The sequence below is a fragment of the Chelonoidis abingdonii genome, chromosome 7, assembly GCF_003597395.2.
Source record: "Chelonoidis abingdonii isolate Lonesome George chromosome 7, CheloAbing_2.0, whole genome shotgun sequence".
NCBI classification, from domain to species: Eukaryota; Metazoa; Chordata; order Testudines; family Testudinidae; genus Chelonoidis; species Chelonoidis abingdonii.
This window is the reverse complement of record NC_133775.1, coordinates 55,960,466-55,984,311: the sequence shown is the minus strand read 5'-3', so window position 1 is coordinate 55,984,311 and position 23,846 is coordinate 55,960,466. Positions and strand designations below refer to the sequence as shown.

General features: G+C 47.2%; 1 protein-coding gene across 1 annotated transcript in view; it reads right to left on the bottom strand.

Annotated features, from left to right (window-relative positions):
* The window catches only part of SHCBP1L (SHC binding and spindle associated 1 like), a 47,984-nt gene extending 26,999 nt beyond the window's left edge, over nucleotides 1-20,985 (bottom strand). Inside the window, exons 1-5 of the mRNA XM_032779464.1 lie at nucleotides 20,740-20,985; nucleotides 18,176-18,325; nucleotides 9,249-9,463; nucleotides 4,702-4,788; nucleotides 2,964-3,182 (exon numbers count right to left, since the gene is read on the bottom strand). Of these exons, the coding sequence (XP_032635355.1) occupies nucleotides 2,964-3,182; nucleotides 4,702-4,788; nucleotides 9,249-9,463; nucleotides 18,176-18,325; nucleotides 20,740-20,985 (917 nt within the window). The remainder of the gene's footprint in view (nucleotides 1-2,963; nucleotides 3,183-4,701; nucleotides 4,789-9,248; nucleotides 9,464-18,175; nucleotides 18,326-20,739) is intronic.
* Between the last annotated feature and the right edge of the window lie 2,861 nt (nucleotides 20,986-23,846).

Sequence of the window (23,846 nt, the reverse complement as noted above, 5' to 3'; positions counted from 1 at the left end):
CCATAAAGGTCTCCCCTTACTCTCGACAGGATTGTGGAGCACACAGCAACGCAGCAATAACAAGGGGATATGGTTTGGCTAAGTGGCTGAAACGAGTCAGTAATTGCGCCAGCGCAGAGACCTTAAACGGCCACAAATCACATCTTACCACACATCCTGCACTTGCTCAGCCTGTAGTTTGAACAGCTTGACTACTGCCGCTGCCTGTGTATGGCTTCATGAAGCATGGCATCAAAGGGTAAGCTGGGATCATACCAGAAAAATGACAGGACATTTCAAACAGCTCCCGAGTGTTATTTCGTCTGAGGAAGTAATGATCCCCATAGCGCAGCACTGTTTAAAAAACAAGATGGTATAGCTTTTGAAGCGCAGCGCCGATGAACCCTTCGGGTCATCCATGTGATGTTGTGAATTCCCTTGGATCCACCAGTGCTTGCAGCAACCCATGAAAATGTACCCTTAGCGGTTTACCGTACTGGGTGCCCCTGGCGCTCAGGCCAATGATAGGGAATGCTTCCACTATCGCCCCCCACATGTTAGGGAATCCCATTCGCCAGCCAAGCAATCCACTATGACTGCACGTGTCCAGCACCACCTTCGAGCAACAGCTAATGATTGCTTTGGCTACTGCATCACAGCAGCCTCACAGTTAGATTTCCCCAACTCCAAATTGATTCCGACGTGAACTGGTAGCTGTCTGGCACAGCAGCTTCCAGAAGGCTATGCCACTCGCTTCTCCACTGTGAGGGCTGCCTCATCTTGGTATGACAAGCGTTTCAGGGCAGGGGAAAGCAAGTCTACAAAGTTCCATGAAATGCTGCTTACTGCATAGCGAAAGTTCATCGCAGACACTGCGAAATTCGTCACAATCTGGCAAAATACTATGCGGTCCCACAGTCGGCGTGTTCCAGGCCCCAAATGCGTCAAATGGGTAGAACTGCCCATTACAGAGCAGGAGCTCCGAAACGCAGGGCCCCGCTGTTTGGAGAAATCAAGTGCATCGTCCTATCACTGCTCATCGCGCGCTGCGTAGCCGCCGCCTCCAACCTCGCCTGCCATGCAGTCATTGGTTCAGCATAGACTGGCACGAGAATGACGAGGGTTACAAATCCATGATTGCAGTATTCATCTGAGCAGGGTTCCATGCTTGCTGTGCTATGGTTTGCCACAGTTCACTCAGGAAAAAGAGCACAAAATGAATTGCTGCTGCTTTCATGGAGGAGGGGAGCTGTACCAGAAACATCCGCGAACAATGATTTTTGTCCCATCAGGCACTGGGCTCTCAACCCAGAATTCCAAGGGGCAGGGAGACTGCAGGAACTATGGGATAGCTACGGAATAGCTACCCACAGCGCAGCGCTCCAGAAATCGACGCTAGCCTCAGACCATGGACGCACACCGCCGAATTACTGTGCCTAGTGTGGACGCGTGCTATCGACATTATAATATCTGTTTTATAAAACCAGTTTAAGTTAATTCGAAATTATCCCGTAGTGTAGACATACCCGCAACTGAAGTCAATGCACACTGTACTTTCAACATATAAAGTGCTATAAAATAAGTCCTCTAAAAACCAAACTTCAGACTTCTCAAATTCAGCACCTAAAATTAACTTACGCTTTAATAATTTTGAATGTAAGCTTTGTACCTCAGTTCTCTATCTGGAAACTGGGGAGATCATCATCTCGCCTCTCAGGGGATGCTGAAGATTAATTAATTAATCTTCATAAAGAACTAAGATACCTCAATGAGAAAAATACAGAAAATGCTATGAGCAAATTAATAATTCTGTTCAAATTCTGCACTGAGTACAGTGTGCAATAAATAATGATGAGGATAGAAAGAAATAGTGAATAGTGAACCATGTATCCTGTGCAATGAATGAGGCAGGGGTCCCCTGAGGGGAAAAAAGTGATAACATAATTAAAGACTGTCAGAGAGCATATGCACACCAGGACCTGAATTAAGGTTGCCTGTGGGCAACTCTTAACTGGCATTTACCAATTTCTGAATGCTTGACTTTGCAACCTTGTTTTAACGTAGGGTTTTTAATATAATATGGATTTACAGTACATATTTTCATACAGTGAAATACTGCAGTTCAGACAGCATCTGGATAAGGACTCAAGAATGCTGATAAACTAAAGAGAAAAGGAAGGACAGATTTTTCTAAATTTTAGTGATTTAATATTTCCACTGGAGAATAAGTAGCAATCAGTTGGTTATCTTAATATAACAATTCCAATAGGGAGAATATCAGTCTCAACCACTGGCAGGAAGCTTTTAAATTCACAGTTTATAATTAATTACAATGCTGGTTAACTTCTATTAACATTTCGAAAGGACAAGCAAGAGATGATGATGTTTTTAAGAATGGATTTTGTTGTAGGGCCCCAAGTATGAACTAGTAACTATAGAACAGTGGTTCTCAAACTATGGGGCACACCTGGGAATGTGTCACGGGAGGCGGAAGCTGTATGCATTTTTTTTTAAGCGTTCCAGCTGTCAGCCCCGAGCATCTGGGGCTTGGGCAGCAGAGCCATGCACAACCAGGAGGCCAGGGGAGGGATAAAGAGGACAGCCGGAGGCCCGTCATCCCAGGGCTCTCCTCACCCACCAATCCCTCACCAGGATGTAGTCTGGTCTCTCCTGTCCCCCCACCGCCACCAACCCTCCACCTGGAGGCGCCTGCAGGGCTCTGGCTATCAGCCCCGGAACAGCAGCAACGCAGACGTAAGGGTGGCAATTGGGAGCTAAGTCTGCTGTGAAAAGTGGTATTGACAAATAGCACTTTTCACATTGCCACTCTTACTTCTGCACTGCTGCTGGCAGAATGCTGCCTTCAGAGCTGGGCACCTGGCCAGAGGTATATGTACTTGTGTGGCAGGGGCCGTAAATGACTACAGACACAAAGAAAGGGGACTCACTCAAATAAGTTTGAGAACCACTGCTATAGAGGTTACCTGAGGCGAAGGTCCTCCCATATTTTCAGCAATCCACATAGCATTACTAGTTCATAGTATTTTTTCCAACATTCAACAGCTTCTTCTGCTGTAGGTTCTTCTTTAATATTACTTTGGTACTGAACCAATTCCAAATGCATGTTTTTATACTTCTCCAGATTTTTTCTAAAACGTTGACCAATTGGAACAGGAATAGTTCCATTCTCAATATCACACCAACTGTGAAAATAAAACAAAAATATTATACTTCTGTTATAGGGCGTACAGGCCCCATGCTGGCAAGGAGAGGGTTAATGAAGGCCTCTGGACCCAACTGGCCCTGTCATTACACTTGCAACAGATGTCAGGTATGGAGTTAAAAGAAGTCCTAGCTCAGTGCTGGGCTGATCAGGAAAGAAAGCAGAGCTCTGCTTCTTCGTTGCCAAAGGAAAGCCTGGTTTCAGCCAAGAGTCAGATACAGCTTGCTCTCAAAGGATGAGATGACCAGGCCGAGGAAGACTGACCAAAAGGCGGGCCACATGTGATTTCCTGTGGCCCTCCATAGGCACCAACTTCACCGCCAGCTAATCTCCCCTCTCGTCCCCCTCCTCCTCACGTCCCCCCAAGTGTGTTGTGTCCCTGCTCCTCCTCCTACCTCCCAGGGCTTCCTTGGCTGCACTTAGGACTTTCCAGGGGGGAAGAGGGAGGAGCAGTGACATGGTGCGCTCAGTGGAGGAGGCGGAGAAGCAGCAGGGCAGGGGCGGGGATTTGGGGAAGGGGTTGGAATAGGAGCAGGAAGGGGGCAGAGTTGGGGCGGAGGCGGGGCTGTGTATTTGAGACACCTGTGATAGACTGTTTGTTGGGCACCGGGCACTGTCGCCCAGGGATCTCTCTGTTACGGGTTCTGGGCACCTAGGGATCCCCCCTTATCAGCCAGGATCTCTCTGTTAGGGGTGCTGGGCGCCCAGAGGTCCCCTCCCCATTTCCCATGGTTCTCTTCGTTGAGACAATGCACAGTGTCTGTGATGAAGTGGAAATCTTCTGTAACATTTTTATAATTCCTAGGCGAGCCTCAGTTTCCCTCTCGACTTTATGCTATGACTGGCGGGGGTGGAAAGGGTTATGCAGTGCAGGGGAGAGTCAGGGCCTATGGCGGGCCGCAGGAAACGGTCTGCCGGCCATGTGTTTGAGACTCCTGGTGTAGAACATCAGTGTTAGTGACCACATAAGGAATAGTTACAGGTGTTTATATTTTACTAAAACCCCTCTTCGCATTTCAAGTTTTTAAAAAATTAATACATTGACTTTTAATAGCGTACTATATTATTCTTCATTTTTTTCATTTTTTGACTATACTTTTGTATCGTTGTATGAAAAGGTTTCAGTGACGCGGCCCCTGGGCCAATGTACTAATCCTCATGCGGCCGTCATGGTGATTTGAGTTTGAGATTCCTGCCCTAAATAGAAGGGCAGGATCCTGCTGAAGATTCCTTGGATAACTCTGTTTTTGAGTTCATAGCATTCCTTTATTTTTGGACTTTAATACCCCAGAAGGGGTAGGACTCAAGTGTGCCTTAGCTGGAGGGCTAAAGCACCAATGCAGTAGACCCTGTGAGAGGTGGCAAGTGAACATTGGAGACCCTATGACAAGGTGAATAGTGCTAAAATGGACCATGAGAAGACCCCTCACAGTTTCTTAAAAAAAAAAAAAAAAAAAGTCTCAAAAACCTCTCTCTCTTTTTTGAGGTAATATACTTACAGTTTTATTCTCTCTTCTACCAGTGCCGCATAGGTCTCACAACTTTCATCTTCATCCCAGTCCCTCCAAAGGAAGTCATAGAAAAACCTAAAAGATATATTGACATTACAGGGGGTCCCCAGGATACGTCAGTGTTGCGTTCTTGAAAAGGGCTATGGATACTGAAACGACAGATACCAGGGAATTTAACTTTCCCCATAAGAAAAAATGGCCTGTCCCCCTCTACTCCTGCCCTGCCTCTTCCTGTCCAGTTCTGCCCCCTCCTCCAAGCGCACCCCATCCCCGCTTCTCTTCCTCCCTCCCAGCACCTCCTGAACCCAGGAGAAGCACCCAAAGAAAAGCCCTGCAAAAGGTGAAGCGACAGCTATGTGGATCAGAATCCGTTCCCCTATTCGTAAGCGATGGATACGAGAAATGATGGACAAGGGGGAGACTTATACCAGGGATCCCCCTGTATGATACTGCCACCACATTTGTTCTTGCGTGAGAAGCAGGGAAAAAAAGCTTCCATATGTTATTTTGGCAATCAACCTCACAACTTTTTACTGTGGTGATCAAGTTGTGAAAAACATTTTCACTTCATAAAAAACTACACCACAAATCTTATTTCCCCGCAAGAAAAATCTGTTTAATTTCTGCAGTTTGATTTCTCTCTTCACCTCACCAGCAGCCTTAGGTAAAATCTTAACAGTGCTTCTATAAGTTCATCCATATGGTTGTTTATGGCTGTCCAAAAGAAAAAATGTAGTTACCTGCCCTTCATTTTTCCTTCTCTGAAATGGGCACCTGGTGCTCCATAATCTGTTATAACTAGGTTATTCTTCCTCATCTTCCAGGCCTGAAGACTAAAAAAAAAAACTCCCCTAGCTTCACAATGTAGTGCTGGCAATTAGAGCTGATAAGAGAAGTGATTGCCTCTCTCTAACTCCCCAATCAACTGCTCATGCTAAGATGATAAATTATGAATTCCAATTATAACACAGGAAAATGGAAGAAACTGCTTACAACAAAGGAAGATCCTAATATGAGGGAATCACAAGATTTCTCCATCTCCCTCTGCAGGAATATTCCATAAAGAAAAAAAAGGAAGAACTGAGACATTTCCCCTCCAACTGGAAATGAATGCAAATTAGGTGACAACCTGAGAGAGATCCCACAGAGCACCAGATGCCCACTTAAGAGAATGAAAAATTACACGTAGGTAAGTAAATTTAACCTGTCTTCATCATGGGCACCTGGTGCTCAGTAATCCATTACAACTGGGAAGTAGCCAGTAAAACGTATCTACATAAACAGGAGGGAAACTTGAAACACCAAGAGTGAACCACAAGGAAAAAACAACTGCTTGAGGATAGGTTTATTTTTACTTTTCTTCTGCCTTCCCTCAGCATGTGAAGTCGTTTCTTGAAAGAAAGCCAAGAGAGCCTCTGCAGGATCTTCTGCCCAAAAGTTATATCAAAGACAAAACATCTATTCAAAACAATAAAGGAATGCACTGAAGTCCACAAAGCTATACTACAAAATTAATTCAAAGCACTATGCTGTTCTGTCCAGGAAATGGACATATGCCTGAACTTTTACAGGAGGAGAGGGATCTTTTATGAACAAACTGTAGGCCTGACAAACTCCTTAATTTATCCATCTAGGACTAGTGCCTATGATGATTTGTTGCAATCTTCCTTAGGTCTTGCATCTAATTAAAATTGCATCCGATTTTCTTCAAGAATTAGTTTTATGTAAACAGAATTTGAATATCCCAATATCTAAAAGGAAGTAACTGATTCTCTTAGTGGTGAAAGAACTTAGAATACAAGAAAAGCAAATAGATTAGTTCAAATGGAAACCATAATGTCCGGGGCACAATTCTGGTGCAGGCCTGAGAATTATTTCATCTGCAAGAAAACTGCACAGAAAGATTCCAGATGGACAAAGCCCCCTAAACGTTAGACTAGATTACCCTTGGAGTCCCTTCTAACTCTATTAACTAACTCTCTTGGCCAACGTAATTGCGAACAGGTAAAATGTTTTAATAAGTATGGGGAAAACTCCCCCATTTGTTTAGGAAAAATTAGACTATCTGAAGCATTAAACAATTCTACTAGTCTCCTAACACCATCTCTGCAGAGAGGCAGCTTTAAGGAATTGGGAAATGTGAGGGTGTTGCAAAAAATGCTAGAATTGGAAGGAATATGCTACAAGTAGCCTAACATTGAGACCTAAACCTTCAGGAAGATTGTCATAGTTTGACAAGTGCCTATCTAGAAGGAACTCCAATATGTCCTTTCAAGAGCACCATGAGAATCAAGTTCACAAATCTGGCAACTTTCAAGGATTTTGAGAACAATTTCTAGATTTGACTAGGATGTTCCATGAGCTCTCCTGAATATTCATGCTCTAGAAGGCAAAAACTTCAATTTCCAGGCCAAACACTGTAGGTCTGGGAGTCTGAGAGGATCCTGAAATGTGTTTCCACTTGACCAGGAAGTTTGAAATGCTTTTTTGGTCACGTACACTAAGGTATCTTACTGAAGGCCTGAATTAACCTTTTCAAAAGACACAGCAACCCCCAATATACTAGGTGATCCATCTTAACTGTTGTAAAGATTGCTGCTTCTGAAGCTATAGCTTTTGCTGCTGCCCCAGTCTATGAACTGCTCCTTGTAGAGACAGAGGAATGCTTTAAAAAAGAAACGACAGAGTTGATAAAAGGGGAAGGAAAGCTGAGATGAACGTTCTCTGACCTTAAAGCCTTACTGAAGTGGTTTTAAAGCTGTGGAACAAAACTCCCCTTCCTTAATGCTAACATTTTAGCACAGGAGTACAGCCATTTGGATTGTCCATTGAAGCTGGCAGCTAATGGTGTAAGCAACTAGACACTCAGCAGTATCAGTTGAATGAAAATTGTTGTCAGGCTCAGTACAGTAGCAGGCTAGTCCAGTTTGGAACACATGAAAGGAAACTGGCAGAGAGAAGCTCAGTCAAATCCCTATAGATTCCAGCTATTTTGATGGTCTGTTATTGGTATAGGCAGGATGCTCTGCTGTACTCATAAGAAAAGTCAGCAAGAGTGGTAAAAAGGCAAGCTGAGTTAGGCCATGCTGAGCAAAGGGAGGCCAGACAGAAGGTAGACAGGTCTACTGATACTGACAGGCTGATCACTCTGCAAAATACAAAAATAAAGTCAAATGGGGGGCAAGGGAAGAGAAAGCAGTGGTAAAACAAAGAACTATACTAGGCCTACTGTCACCATACTTGAGGAAGCCAGGATAACAGAGAGCTAGCGGGCATCAGCAGCTGGCAGAAGCCGGCCGACGGAACCCCTTGCCAGCTGGGGTCCCAGCTGCCGGACCCGCTCAGCCCACTGCTGGCCTAGGTGAACAGAACCCAGGCTGGCAGCAGGCTGAGCAGGCCAGCTGGCAGGAACCGGCAGATGGAAGCCCAGACCAGTGGTGGGCTGAGCACCGCCGGTCTGAGGTTCTGTCTGCCAGCCCCGCTCAGCCCATCACCAGTGTGCAGTTCCTGCCACCAGCCCCTTGCCAGCCGGGGTCTGGCCATCGGCCCTGCTCAGCCTCCTGCGGCCTGGGATACCAGCCGCCAGCCCTACTCACCTCACTGCTGGTCTGGGGTTCCAGCCGCCCTGCCCCGGCCCCCTGTACTTATGTGCCTGTGCTTCATTTGTGGTTTCGATGCTTTATCTTCTAAAAAAATCTTTCATGTCTTGTATCCTCAGAAAGGACATCTCACACCACCACAGAGTGCGTGCACCCCAGGTTAAGAACCACTGCACTAAACTGATAAGATCTGCATTTTAATTTTAAATGAAGCTTCTTAAACATTTTTAAAACCTTCTTTACTTTACATACAACAATAGTTTAGTTGTAATATAGATTTATAGAGAGAGACCTTCAAAAAATGTTAAAATGTATTACCGGCACGCAAAACCTTAAATTAGAGTGAATAAATGAAGACTCAGCACACCACTTATGAAAGGTTGCTGACCCCTGCACTACACTGTGAAGCTAGAAGGAAATGGCAAATATTTTCAAGATAAAATGACTCACTGAAAAATCCTTTTGTGCAAACAGTTTCAGTTTCTACACATCAACAAGCATTTTGTCAGAAAATTCCTGACTGGTTCTACTCAAGATACAGTACTGCAAACCTTGAAAACACCATATGGTTGGCGCATTAAGATAAAAGGGTCAACACCTTTTAGGAGTAAAAAAAAAAAAAAAAAAAAAACAGAAGTGTTAAGGCAAAGCACCAGAATCCAGATAGAGCTGTTGAACCTCGAGTCCAAAAGCTGTTCACTCCTGGACTAAGTAAAGCGAATCAAATTGCAAGGGTTTTTTGGGGCATTAACTGGACTGCATCAAAATGCTTTTTCATCCTTATCACTTTTTAAACTGAGATTTTTGTTTGTGAATACTCTTACACTATTAATGATGCGAAGTAAATCTTTCTAATCTTTCTATTTTAGGTACAGTTCCTCAGTTAACATTTCAGCATCTCTGAATGGCAAAAATACAGGGGAAAAAGCTAAATACCTCACAACGTCCAAAGCCTGGGCAATATCAAATACTACCATATCCTGCCCCTCGACAGGGTAGATTTCCAGTAGAGGTACAGAATGGTCCAGTTCCTCCAAGACATTATCAACAAGCTCTCTTGGAATATTTGCAATATTAGAGGAAAATGGTTCAGCAACAGATATAGAAGCTTTCAAGTGAGATGAGGTGCTCTGAGATGGTTTGCAAGAAACCTAAGACACAAGAAATATATAGTTACAAAGTGTTTTTAAAATGTCTATTTCTTTGTTAGTATGAACCTCCAATCCTGCCACACACATAATTCTTAACTTTCATGGGAGTGAAACCTGTGGAACTGATCCATACTATAAAACTAATTAGTGAAAATAACATCTTCCTTTAATTTTACCTTAAAGCAGTAGTATGATTTTAAGAGAAAATGATTAGTTTGCTACAGAATAGGTAAACTGAAAATTGAGTTGTTTTTTAATCTAAACACTACAGACAGCTGTAGAGGCCAGTATTTAAGCCTGTTTATCACTCAGGGTGAGAATCTGCTATTTCATATTCTACCTATCTAGTATGTTAAGCTCAGTTTGAGGTTTAGTTTATTTACCAGGTAATTTCTTTGATCTGTTTGCTATCACTTAAAATCTATCTTTTTGTAGTTGATAAACATATTTTATGTTTTAATCCAAACCAGTGTGCATTTGACTAAGGTGTCTGGGGAAAATCTCAGCTTGGTTACCACAACTATGCATGGTCCTCTTCATATTGAGGTTAAGCCCATATATAATGACCAGATTTGACCAGGGCAGAACGAATGGTACTGTTCTGGGGTCCAAGGCTGGTGATTAGAGAGCCTGCATGCGACTGCAACTGGGTGTGTCGCTACCTGTGTGAATACTGGTGAAAGTTGAAGCTTGGAGGGCTTTGCAACTTGTCACACCAACACAGTGTGAGACGGAGCTGGTGGGTCAGAGGGCTTAGTAATATCCCAGTTCTAGGGAGTACCCCAGGGAGGAACCCATCACAGGAATCCTGTGGAGGGGGGGAAATATAGCATGTAATCTCATAATTAAAGACTACTGTACTGTTTATAGGACCAGAAGTTAAGATTGTGAAAGCGACCTTCATTTTGGCATTTCCAGACTCTGGAATACTTAATTTTTAACCTTAACTTCGGTATTTTTTTTAAAAAACTACACATCACGTGTTGCAGAAAGGAACAGTTTAGTTAAAAAAGAATTGATAGTCTAATCCTGTCCCTACTGTTATCCTCCAACCTGCAAATTCAAGGAAACAGGATATAGTTATTCTTTTTTTCCAGTTCTCAAGGACCAATGTGCAATAACAAGCACTTGAACCAGTCTCAGAAGCACAAAGAGATCGTACTGCATATCAGGATCCCCAAGTAGTGGAGTAATTATGTCCATAAAGTTGAGTGAAGAACAAAGAAAACTACTCCACAGCTAGATAGCAGCTCAACTCCCATGAGCTTTTGTGTAGTTATCGGTCAGGAGAAGCTCAATAAGTCTCAGCAAGATCTGTATACATCTCCAGAATGAAACTGGAGAAAGAGGAAAATTGTTTCCTCTAATTCAGCTGTTTACCAAAATCTTGCAGGATTTTCATTCCTAGATTTTAGCTTCTCTGTGGAAGACTGATGGGACTCCCCTGGCATAAAGATTCCAAATCAGTGGGGAAGAAAGGTAGGGTCATGAGATCTGTGTGGACCAAAGCATTTCTAAGTCCACTTTCCATAAGGTAAATAACCTCTTTTCCAATGCTTGTCCACAAGGATCCCACGTTGCAGGTGAGCGACCAACAGTTACCTCTCCAAAAAGCTGGCTGTAAGATTCCTATCCAAGATGCCACAATGGAATAATGATAGGTATATGAACTTATCAAACTCCAACTAGCTTCCCTACAAATCTCAGGAATACAGAATGGAAGAGTATACAAAGATAGTATTTTCTACAATCTGGCTACCATACACAATAGCTCAAAGTATGTCCTTTTCTGCACTTGAAAATGTTAGTGAATGCATCTAGTTCCAAAAGCATGCACAAATGGAGGACCTAAAAAACAGTTACTCACTTTCTCATAACTGTTGTTCTTGAAGATGTGGTGTTCATATCCATTCCAATCAGGTGTGTGCGCATGCATGTGCACAGTGGCCGGATGATTTTTCCCATAGCAGCATCTGTCAGGTCAGTCTGGGCCCCCCTGGAGTCACATCTTCATGGCGCTCAATATAGAGCCCTGCCAACTCGCCACCTCTTCAGTTCCTTCTTGCCGGCTAGAGGGGAAGGAGGGAGGCATCTCAAAGAACAACAGTTAGGAGAAGGTGAGTAATTGTTTTTTCTTCTTCGAGTGCTTATTCATGTCCATTCTAATCAGGTGACACCCAAGCCCAAGTTCAGGAGGCAGGGTCAAAGTTGTCACTGATTGGAGTACTGTTCATCCGAAGGCCACATCATCTCTGGCCCGCTGGGTAATTGCACAGGGCATGGAGAAAGTGTGTTTGGAGGACCACATCACTGCCCTGCAGATTTCCTGAGTAGAGACCTGGGCCAGGAATGCTATAGATGAAGCCTGTGCCCTGGTAGAGTGTGCAGTGATCGGAGATGCAGGAGCACCTGCCAGGTTGTAGGACTCACGAATACAGGATGCTATCCACGATGAGATGAGTTGGGATGACACAGGCTGACCTTTCATCCTGTCCACTACTGCCACAAATAACTGGACTGATTTGCTGAACAGTTTTCTTCTCTCGATGTAAAAGGCCAGCGCCCTGCGGACACACACAGAGTGGAGCCCTCTGCTCCCTGCCGCTGGAATGAGGCTTAGGGTGGAAGACCAAAAAAGAGATGTCCTGGTTGATGTGAAACTGTGACACAACTTCGAGAGAAAAGCAGGATGGGGCCTGAGCTGAATCTTGTCCTTATAAAATATGGTGTTGGGAGGCTCTGATGTTAGGACCCTGAGCTCAGACACCCTCCTGGCTGAGGTTATTGCTACCAGGAACACCACCTTATAAGAGAGGTAGAGCAGGGAGCATTTGCTAAAGATTCAAAGGGGGGCCCCCATGAGCCTATAGAGGACCAAGCTGAGGTCCCAGGCAGGGACAGGCTGATGGACATTAGGGTATATCCTGTCGATCCCTTTTAGGAATCGGCTGACCATGGGGTTAGCAAACACAGAGCAGCCCTGCATGCCCAGGTGGAAGGCTGAGATGGCAGCTAAGTGCACCCTTACTGAAGACAAGAATCCCTCCTGCTTCAGATGGAGGAGGTAGTCCAGAATGAGTGGCACTGAAGCTAGCATCAGGGGCAAATGGCGCTGCGCTGACTAGATTGAAACTCTCTTCCACTTGGCAGGGTATGTGGCTCTCATAGAGGGTTTCCTACTGCCAAGGAAGACCTGTCTGAACAGGAAAGCTCCAACAGACTTAACCATGGAGCTTCCATGCCGTGAGATGAAGCGACTGGAGGTTCAGGTGTTGGAGACGCCCGTGATCTTGTGCGAGAAGATCTGGGAAGAGCAGCAAGGTAACTGGGGCTCCCATGGACATGTCTCGGAGAGTTGTGTACCAGTACTGACGGGTCCAGGCTGATGCTATCAGTATGACCTGAGCTCGATCTCTGAGGATCTTGAGAAGCACCTTGTGAATGAGTGGTATGGGTGGAAAGGCATACAGAAGAGAACCTCCTCAATGGAGGAACACATCTGTACTGGAGCCTAGGCTGTGATTCTGGAAGCAGCAGAACCGCTGGCACTTCCTGTTATGTCACGTGGCAAAAAAGTCTACCTGGGCAAAAGCCCACCTCTGGAAGATTGAAATTGCAACATCCAGGTGAAGGGACCACTTGTGGCTGTGAAATTATCTGCTGAGGTGGTCTACCAGCTCATTCTGTACCCTGGGGAGGTACGACATCAGGTGTACTGAATGTTCTACACAGAAATCCCAATGCATGAGGGCTTCCTTGCACAGGGGAGAGGAGCATGCACCTCCCTGTTTGTTGATATAGAACACTGCTGTTATATTGTTCGTCATGATTGATACTCATTGTCCAATTAGATAAGGATGGAAGGTCTGACCTGCTAGGCACACCATTCTCAGCTCGCTGACATTGATGTGGAGACCCAGATCTGCTTGAGAGTAGAGGCCACGAGTTCTGCAGTCTCCCAGATGAGCTCCACAGCCCAAGTCTAATGCATCCATCACCAGGGACAGAGACAGCTGTGGGGCAGCAAAGGAAACCCCTGAGCACACCTCCTGAATGTCAATCCACGACCAGAGGGAGTCGAGGACTGGGCAAGGCAGGATCACAAACCTGTGCAAACTGCCCCAGACTGGCCAATACACCGACACAAGCCACGACTGAAGCATTCAAGTCTGAGTCTGGCATGCTGCACCACATAGGTATAGGCAGCCATGTGTCCGAGAAGCTTCAGGTAGTTCCTTGCTGTAGTGGTGGGGAACTGGCTGAGGCCTCAAATTATATCATTGAGGCCCTGAAACCTTGCCTCGGACAGGTATGCCCTAGCTTGGGTTGAGTCCAGTGCTGCCTCATGAACTGTATCCTCTGGACGGGAGACAGTCAATTTTGCTTCGTTTAGAAGTAGACCAGGCTGTCTAAGGTGGCTCTGATGAATCTGACTTGAGCTTCCACTTGGGTCCTGGAGCGGCCTTTGATCAGCCAGTCATCAAGGTACAAAAATACCTATACCTGGTGCCTTCGCAAGAACGCAGCAAAGACTGCCTTTCTTAGTGAAGACTTCAGGTGCTGCTGACAGGCTGAATCGGAGGACAGTAAATTGGTAGTGCACTGTTGACCACAAACCTGAGGTACTTCCTGAGGGGCTGAGTGATTACGATATGAAAATGTGTCCTTCAAGTCGAGGGCGGCATACTAGTCTGCTGGATCTAGTGAGGGGATGATAGAGGCCAAAGAGACCATGCAGAACCTGAATTTCTTTATGAACTTGAGTTCTCGCAGGTCCAGGATAGGCCTGAGGCCGCCTTTGGCTTTTGGTATTAGGAAATACTGGGAATAAAAGCCCTCACCCCATGTTCCTGAGGAACCTTCTCCACTGCCCCTAGTGATAGGAGCAACTGCACCTCCTGGAAAAGGAGCTCCTTATGAGAAGGGTCACTGAAGAGGGACGTGGGAGGAGGGTAGAAGGTCGGGAGGGCACAGTATCCCCTCTCTACCATGTGTAGCACCCAGTGGTCTGAAGTGCAGGACCATGCGTGGTAGAAAGGAGACAGTCAGGAGAAAAAGGTAAGGGGGCGTAGATCCAGTCTCTGATCTGGTGCGCCATCCTCAACCGCACCTTCAAAAGGCTGATTTAGCACCAGAAGGCAGTTTGGGTTGGCCAGAGCCCTGGCCTGAAGACGGTTGTTGTCTCTTCCTGTCACTCCAGTTTCTCCTCTGAGAACTGTCCTGACAGTTCTGGTGATGGAATCTCAGCAGAGGTTGCGGTCTGAAGTGTCTCCACTGTGTGGTGAGAGTGTGCAGACCCAAAGACTTGGTTGGCTTGTGAGTTTTTCAGGCCGTGAAGCCTCTTGCCTGTCTTTTCAGAAAAGAGTCACACCCTCAAATGGGAGGTTCTGAATAGTCTGCTGAACCTCATAAGGGAGCCCCAAGAGTTGGAGCCCCTTCTCGTGGCTACTCCAGTAGCCATGACCCTAGTGGTGGCATCTGCACTGTCCAACGCGGCCTGGAGGGAAGCCCAGGAGACTAGCTTCCCCTCCTCCACCAAGGCCAAGAACTTGGCTCAGGAGTCTGAAGGGAGTAGCTCCATAAATTTGGCCATCACCACACAGGTGTTATACTAGTACCTGCTGACAATGGCCTGCTGGTTCGAAATAAGGAGCCTGCAGACTCCTGGTAGAAAAGACCTTTATCCAGACAAGGTCTAGTCACTTAGCCTCCCTGTTTTTTGGGGAGGGCCCTTGGAAACCCTGTCTCTCACACTGGTTAGCAGCATCCACAACAAGAGAGTCGGGGTGGGTGGGAGTATAAATGTTTATACCTTCTGGAGGGCACGAAATAACGCCTCTCATTGCGCTTGGCAGTGGGCAGCAAAGAAGCTGGGGTCTGCCACAGGGTCTTGGTAGTATCCACAATAGTCTTAATCAGTGGTAGGGCAATATGAGAAGGTCTTGAGGGGGCGAGGATGTCCACCATGGGATCAGCCTCCTCGGCCTTAATGCTCAGACTCTGAGCAGCCGTTCACAGTAACTGCTGCAGCACCCTGTTGTCCTCGAGCACCAGGGCTACGGCTGTACTCACCAATGCCTTGTTTGGCAACGATGAGGAGGAAGCACTTAAAAGAACCAGATGTTCCCTGCCATCTGGCCCCAGGAGATTCTGCGACTCTCAGGGCAGCATCGGTGCCAATGGGGTGCTTGCCGGCACCAGGGCTGTAGCCATCCAACCCGGTGTTGGTGCTGCCATCAGTAAGACCTGGGGAACCATCGATGGAGCCAGTGCCGATCCCTCTCTCTGCACCAACGAAGGGCCCATTGCTAGTATCTGTGCCGGAGCTGTCAGTACCTGCGCCATAGTTGGCGCCGAAGCTGGGCAGCTCAGCACTGCCAATGCTGTGGCTGGAGGTGTTGGCATATGGGCAGGCGCCGAGACAAGCTGCAAAAACTATGGCAGGATGAAGGTTACTGAGGCCACAGAAGATGCAGAAGAGCCTTGGTGAACAGCCCAGGGGGTCCAGAATGGCTTCTGCTACTGCGGTGGCCACACCTGGGGTGCTCTCTTGTCTGTCTCGGACCTCAATCTTTGACTCCTACTTCTCCTGGATTGTTTGACTCCAAGGTCTCTATGACTGAAAACCGGGGGGAGCTGAGCCTTGGTGCCTCGAGTGTCAAGAGCTCAGGGAGCAGGTAGGCTCTTTGTTCGAGTGGGCTGATCTCGAGGAACATGGAGACGGGGAGCACCTGGACATCATAGCTGGCTTCCCTCTTGACTGCGCCAGGGCGTGAGACTGCCAGCATTGGAGGTTCTTCCCTCTTGGGGGCGAGAATGGCACTGTAAGATACAACAGGTCCCGAGCAGTTTCGAAAGCTTCCGGCGTCGAAAGGAGCTGTGGCTGCTGGCCTCTAGGGACTGTGGCGGACCCAGACTCAACTGCCTTGCCTGGGCAGGAGTCGACGCGGCCCCAGTAGGGGATTGGAGCTGTGGCCCGCCTGGAATCTTACTTCTGTGGACTGTCCAGCTTCTTTTTCTTCTGAGGCAACGATGAGTGGGATCAATGTCTGCTCTCAGCTGGACCTCTTGAGGTGCCATGATGGGGCCGAGTGTCCCAGGACCAGTCTTTTCTCGGTGCCAACCTTGACAACGCTGCTGGGGTGCTCCGCATCAAGGATGACATGTCAGAAGCCAGGTCCCCTGATCCTGGTCGGAATGAATGCATACAGTTGCTTCCATGAAGATCACCTTAAGGCGCTGTTCCCTTTCTTTAAGAGTTCTAGGGCAGAACTCATGGCAGATCTTACAACAATGCTTTTGGTAACCCTCCTCTAGGCCCCGTAAACATGAGGAGTCTGGATCGCACTTCGGCATCCGCTTTACCCGGACCACACAGGTTTTAAACCCTGGGGACTGCAGCATAACACAGCTCCAGGGAGTCAGAATGGGAGGGGGACCCCCAACAACTCTAATAATAAGGTAACTATATACAGAGAACTATAGAATGCGCTTGCTAAGCAAGGGCTACAGGAAGGTCTAGCCAACTATCACTGACAGTAAGAAGGAACCGAAGGGGTGGCAGGGCCCTATATTGAGCACGATTAAGGCGTGACTCCAGGGGCTGCCCAGACCGACTTGACAGATGCTGCTATGGGAAAAATCTTCTGTGCGTGAGCACACACCTGACTGGAATGGATGTGAACAAGCACTCAAAGAATACTTAAATACCCATCACTATATGGAGATCGGAAAACACAGGTGTTTGAGAACTTTGTAGAAACATCTGAAAAAAACTCAATGATAATTATTGTGCAAGATGCTGTGAGCCTTGCTTATTTTTCCATTAAACTTTAAAAACCTAAATGCTTTATTTTAATAACTACCATATATACTCGATCATAAACTGGTTTGTTTATAAGCTGATCCCCCACCCCCCCAAGATGGATAAGTAAAAATGGAAAATTTTTATAACCCATTCATAAACTGAGCCTATAATTCAGGGGTCAGCAAACTTTGGCTCCGGGGCTATCAGGATAAGATGCTAGGGGGCCGAGATGGCTTGTTTAACTCGAGGATCCACAGGCATGAAGGTAAACCTAAGTAAACATAGTGTCCCGTCACGCCAGCTGCTTACCCTGATGGGCCGGGACAGCAACTGGTGGGGAAATTTTGGGGAGGGGAGAAGCTGGGAGCCAGGAGAGTAACCCCTGTGACCACCCCCACATGACCCCACCCCTAGCCTGGGACCCCCACATTCTCCCTATCCTATCCCACCTTATCTGGGGAGGGCTAGGGGAGAATCTCTCTGACTTGGCTAGAGCTGCTCCTGTGGTGAGGCCTCAGCATGTTTCAGTGGGCTGGGCGGCACAGCCATAGCGGGCCAGGTGGCACGGCCGCAGCATGCTCTGGGAGATGGGGCTGAGTGACACGGCCGCAGCCTGCAAGCCCTGGAGCTGCAGCTGCTTTGGTGGGGGGGGGGTGGGGGGGAAGCAATGTGGCCTGAAGCAGAGAGATTGTGGCCCAACCTCTTCCCTTCTGTCTCTGCTGGCTACACTGCCTCTCCTTGCTCCCTCTGTTGGGGGGAAGGGCTGAGTCCTATCTCTCCCTTGCTATACCCATTCATAAGCCGACCCCCTTCTCTGGTGCTTCCCTTTTTTACTAAAAAAAAAAATCTGGCTTATGAACAAGTATATACAGTAACTAGAATGAAAAAATAAAAAGGAAAATTACTTCAACAAGTATTCCAACAAAAGGTATAAGGATGTCTTCAGAATTGATGAAGAAAAGCTCTGGATTGGTCTTCCAGACTCCGAGCCATTTTTCTTTCATCTTCAGTTTCTCCAGAAGATATTTACTCATTGCTTCATTGGCATCTTCTGCCTATTACATGAACAAAGAGAAAAAATTCTCACCTATTTTAAATACACTTCACTTTTACTTAAAAATAAATTCATATAAAACTTCACATTAATCCATAAAACATGATACATCACTCTAAGGCAGTGGTTCCCAAAGTGGGGTTTGCAGAATGTTATGGGGGAGAGGGGAGTGCCAGAAAAATTTCACTAAGGGCAGCCAGAGGACCCCAGGCACTGGAGGCAGCAGGTGGGACCCAACTGCAGGGCAGACAGCCTGAGCCGCAGGAAGAGTAGGGCTTGGCAGTTGGGGCTGGCAGCCTGAGCCCTGCCTGTCAGCAGGGGAGGCGGCAGCCCAAATCCTAGTGCTCTGCATGGGGCTGGGCAGTTGGGGCTGGCAGCCCGAGCCCTGCCCATCAGCAGGGGAGCTGGCAGCCTGAAACCCAGTGCTCTGCGTGAGGCTGGCAGCACAAGCCCCAGAAAGAGTGGGGCTGGGCAGAGCAGTTAGGGCTGACAGCCTGACAGCACTCTGTGTGGGGCTGGTAGCCCATGCCCCAGGAAGAGCAGGGCTGGGCAGTTGGAACTGGCAGCCCAAGCCCTGCCCATCAGCAGAGGAGCTGCCAGCCTGAGCCCCCAGAAAAGCAGGGCTGGGCAGTTTGGGCTGGTAGTCTGAGCCCTGCCCTTCAGCAGGGGAGCTGGCTGCCTGAACCCCAGTGTTCTGCGTGGGACTGACACCCCAAGTCCCAGGAAAAGTAGGGCTGGGCAATTTGGGCTGGTACCCTGAGCCCTGCCCGTCTGCAGGGGAGCCAGCAGCTCAAACCCCAGCGTTCTGCGTCGGGCTGTCAGCCCGAGCCCCAGGATGAGCGAGGCTGGGCAATATGAGCTCGCAGTCCAAGCCCTGCCCCCAGCAGCTTGAGCCCAGCACTCCATGCAGGGCTGGCAGCCCAAGCCCCAGGAACAGCAGGGCTGGGCAGTTGGAGCTGGCAGCCTGAGCCCTGCCCCTGCCAGTGGGGTGGACGGCAGTGGTTCCTGGCTTCCAAGAGCTATGCAGAGCAAAGCAAGCCCATCAATCACACTGAGGAAATTTAAACTTAAATCCCTGGAAATATTCATTTTTAGGATGAGGTTCACAAGATTTAACAATTTAGTGAAGGGGTTTTGTGGGCTGTTTAAGTCTGGGAACCACTGCTCTAAGGGCAGCAGAGAAGAAGGATATAAAGGGGAGGAGGGAGAAAGAAAGAAAATAATGGAGGGGGAGAGTGTACACTCTTACAGGAAAGAGAAAAAAGCAAAAAAAGGGGTGAACAGGGGGGATACTTTAAAAAAAGTTAACTGACAATGTTAAAATTAAACAGTACACTATTACTTTAAATCGGAGTGCTGTGAGAAAATATGTTGACAAATCATAACCAAATTCCTAAATGTTATTATGCTGCTACTCTTCAGGGAAAGAGGATAGATTTTAAATAGCTTTCCAGCTGATCAGATAACCATTATAACTAAGAAAAGAGGTAACACTTTCTCAAAACAGCACAGTGGGGAATCATTGAATAGCCTTTCAACTCATTCTGTCAAGCTTCAATATTCTAAAACTTATCAAATGACAACACATGGGAAGATTAAGACTCTGTATTCTGTACATACTATGAACCACTGTTCTTTTTTAAATAAATGCCAGTTGAGTGACACATGAAATAGTTAGGGTGGCAAGGTTATTTCATACCTGTGAGGTGTGCAACTTTTTCCCAGAGGTTGGGAATTTATTTTATTTTACAGAGAAAAAAATGCCAATAATTTCTTGCACTAACACCATTGTGAAGTAGACTTGACACAGCTACTAAATAACATAAGAGACAAGGTGGGTGCTATAATATCTTTTATTTGACCAAATTCTGTTGGCAAGAGATAAAAGCTCTCAAGCTACACCAAGCTCCTCTGCAGGAGCAGCGTAAGCTGGAAAGCATGTCTCCCACCAACAGAAGCTGGTCCAATAAAAGACATCACCTCCCCCATCTTGTGTCTCTCATATCCTGGAACTAAGAGGCCCAGTAAACACCATGGCACTCTGCAAGCGTGTTCTCTAACCTTTCTTGGATTTTTATTTTTCTTCCCAGTCTCTCCCCTTTCCATCTCCATTTCCTCCTCCCTTCCCTTCGTTCCGATTGCTCTCTCCTCCTCCTCTCGCCTCCTTGGGGCAGCGTCCCAAGGGCATGATCGCACGGTCCCTTATGTGGATCTTCTCGTTGGCTGGAGCTGTTTAAGGTCAGAGGGCGGTAAACGCGTGGGGCTGAGCGCGCCCCGCCTCTTCGGATGCCCTGAAGACGCCCCCGCCCCATCCCCTCCCCAGAAAGGAACCGTCCCCGCCCGTCGCAGGCGGCTCCAGGGGACTCCCCACCTGCCCCGGCCACTGCTGCGCGCAAGGGTACGGGTCCCGCTCACCTTGCAGCCCCGCAGCAGCCTGTCGCAGTACAAGGCCACCTTGTCCCGCCCTGGCACGGCCCCCAGGTGGGACGGGTACTGGGCTGGCAATGGGTCGGCCTCCGCCTCTTCTTCGCCCTGGCTGGAAAGAAGCTGCCGCCGGCTCGGCCCAGCGCCGGACGAGGGCCCGGCAGGCCATGAGCGGGAGCTCTCACCCGAGCCCGGTTCTACCTCGGCCGTCCCTTCCTCGGGGCCACTCGAGGCCATTGCTTCAGACAGCCACGCACCTGCTGCCCCGGGCAGTTACCCGCCGAGCCGGAACTGCAGCCAATGGGCGGCCGGCGCGGGACACACAGCCAATGGGGGGCCTGGCTCGTGACCACCGACCGTTAGCACGAATCCGCCTCTTCTGCTGTGCTTTGCCCCTCCAGACTAACCACGCGTGCGCGTGAGGTTTCTCATGCGCGTGGCGGGACGGGGCCTCAATGATTCTTCTTTGCGTGTCCGATTTCTTATCTCGTGCCCCTCCTCGTCTCAGCGCGGGGGCGGGGCCGGGTCCTGCTCTCATCTGGGGAACTGGCGGTCCCGGGGATTCAACCACTTTCCCTCTTTTTGGCCCCCTCCGACTGATGAGATCCTCCCACATGAGCCCCTCCCTTTCCACGTCCCTTCTATTTGTTTGTGGCGGGAGTGACTCCCTCGTTCTGGCGGCTGGTTGCATGGCCTGGTGGCTGCTCAGCTGCCATGAAGCCCTTAGGGGTGGGTGGGAGAAGGGTTTTGTTTGTAACCTAATTCACACAAAAGGAGGTGCTGCCCCCCACACGTGGTAACTCCCTTGGGTCCAAGGGGAGGGGGTAGATTGGAACAGCAGGTGCCAGCATACACTGTTCACCAAGCAAAGCAGCCTGCCTGGGGGGCCTTCTCCCAGCATGCTTTCCTCTCCCCTCCCCAGCCTGAGCCAAGCAGCTTATGCGGGTGCCAAAGCCCAATGTCTGCACTGCACTGTCACCTGCAGGACCCAGCACATGCTGCTTTGGCACCACCAAAGCAAGGTGGCAATTTCCATACATTCCTTAGGAATGTATAGTCAACTCTTCAGTGCACACACATACAGAAATCCATGTGAAGACCTATTAACATCTCTATTTCAGAACAACATTCTTGGGTGACAGCAAAAGTCAGCTGCATGTGCACTTCCTGGCTCGCATCACCACTTCTTGATAAATATTTTCTGGGCCCTTCATCTCCTCATACTAGCAGAGATCACTGAAAACCAAGAGAAATCTGGAATGGTGCGTAAGGGCTAGTCACAGCTTGTGGGTTGTATTTGACTTATAAGGTGCTGCATTTTTTTTGACCATCCCTATTTCATAGACTCTTTAGAAGTTGACAACTTCTTAGACTCAGCTCTATCTAAAGTAGTTATGTTAAAGGAGAACTCTCAGAAATTATCTGACATCATTTTCCTGTTTAATGAACAGTCTCCTCATTTGGACTCTCTAACTCCTGTTTACACCCTTGAACCTAAATAAATTGGCAATACTGTCAGGGAAAGATGAGTAAAACATTGTGGGAGAACATCTGCCATCTCACACGCCCATCTGGAAGGACATTTTGTTAGACAGTCTCTGGGGTCAGTATGGGAAAAATATTAGCTGTCTAGTATAATAATGTACTTCAGGGGAAAACTTAAGATTTCAGTCATGCATTTGTCCATCCTTAGTCATCCTGGACTTTCTGTCTGAATATCCAGATGTTACTAAAGTAAAACCTAGCCATGTGAGCTCCACTGATAAAGAGCAAATAGCTACTTTTGCCATATTGCCCTGTACTTGTGTATCAGAAAGCGTGAAGTTTATTTGTTGCAAATCCTGTGCCCCTGTATTTGGGATCTGTATCAGTAAGACCCTTCCATCCTGGCTCATTTTGCTGACCTCAGACCTGGTAACTCATTCAGTCTAGCTCAGGGGCTGGCAACCTTTCAGAAGTGGTGTGCCAAGTCTTCATTTATTCACTCTAATTTAAGGTTTCGCGTGCCAGTAATACATTTTAATGTTTTTAGATAGACTTACAGAAAGACTATAATATATACCTAAACTATTGTTGTATGTAAAGTAAATAAGGCTTTTAAATTGTTTAAGAAGCTTCATTTAAAATTAAATTAAAATGCAGAGCCCCCCGGACTGGTGGCCAGGACCCAGGCAATGTGAGTGCCACTGAAAATCAGCTTGCGTGCCGCTTTCGGCACCCGTGCCATAGGTTGCCTACCTCTGGTCTAGCTCTTTCAGATAGATCTGAATCACATTGGAGGCCAGGGAGAGTAGCTGGAACTGACTCGTGCCCTGAAGAAAGAGGTGGGGGCAAAGAGAGGAGAAAGACCTTTAAATATTTTCTCAAATGACAGCAAAATGAAAAAAAGGCTCTAGGTGATTGTGAATATGTCTGTGTTCAGTAAGTAAGAGGAATTATTTTTTTCTTGTTTATTCTACTTTGCCAGCACAGATTGAAGGGCGTAGCTTGAAAACACCCTCAGGGAGCAAAATTCATTTTATCCAATTTTGCACAATAAATATCCAGATTCTTCCTTACTATAAAAAGACTCATGGGAGCTTCTGTGTCATGGAACAGAAGTTAGATATTCTTGTTTGCATGTTTTGTCTGCTTTTGTTGTTTGCTTGAATTTTGCTGTATATAACCTCAAATTCCATTTGTAACATGGGAAGGAGTAAGAGGAGAAATGACGCCAAGGGAAGCAGCTGGAGATTGTGAATCTCATGTATAAATGAAGGGGGGAAATCTTGGGGGACCCACTCCTGAAAACAATTTGAAAAACGGATGCACACTGGTAGTGTTCTAAGGCCAAAAGAAATGACACCCTTTCCTAGTTTCTTTCTTTCAGTTTAATTTCCTTAGATCAGATGATTAGGTCATTCTCAATTCTGTTGTTCCTTCCCAATGTCTGAATTAACTGTTGTAGAAGCAGTACTTTGTCTTTCTAAGGCCAGGTCTACACTGCGACTTTAAATCGGTTTAATGGCCGATATACCGATTTAACGCTGTATCCGTTCACACGACGTCATCATTAATATCGAGTTAAACGGCTCCTTAAATCGATTTCGGAACTCCTC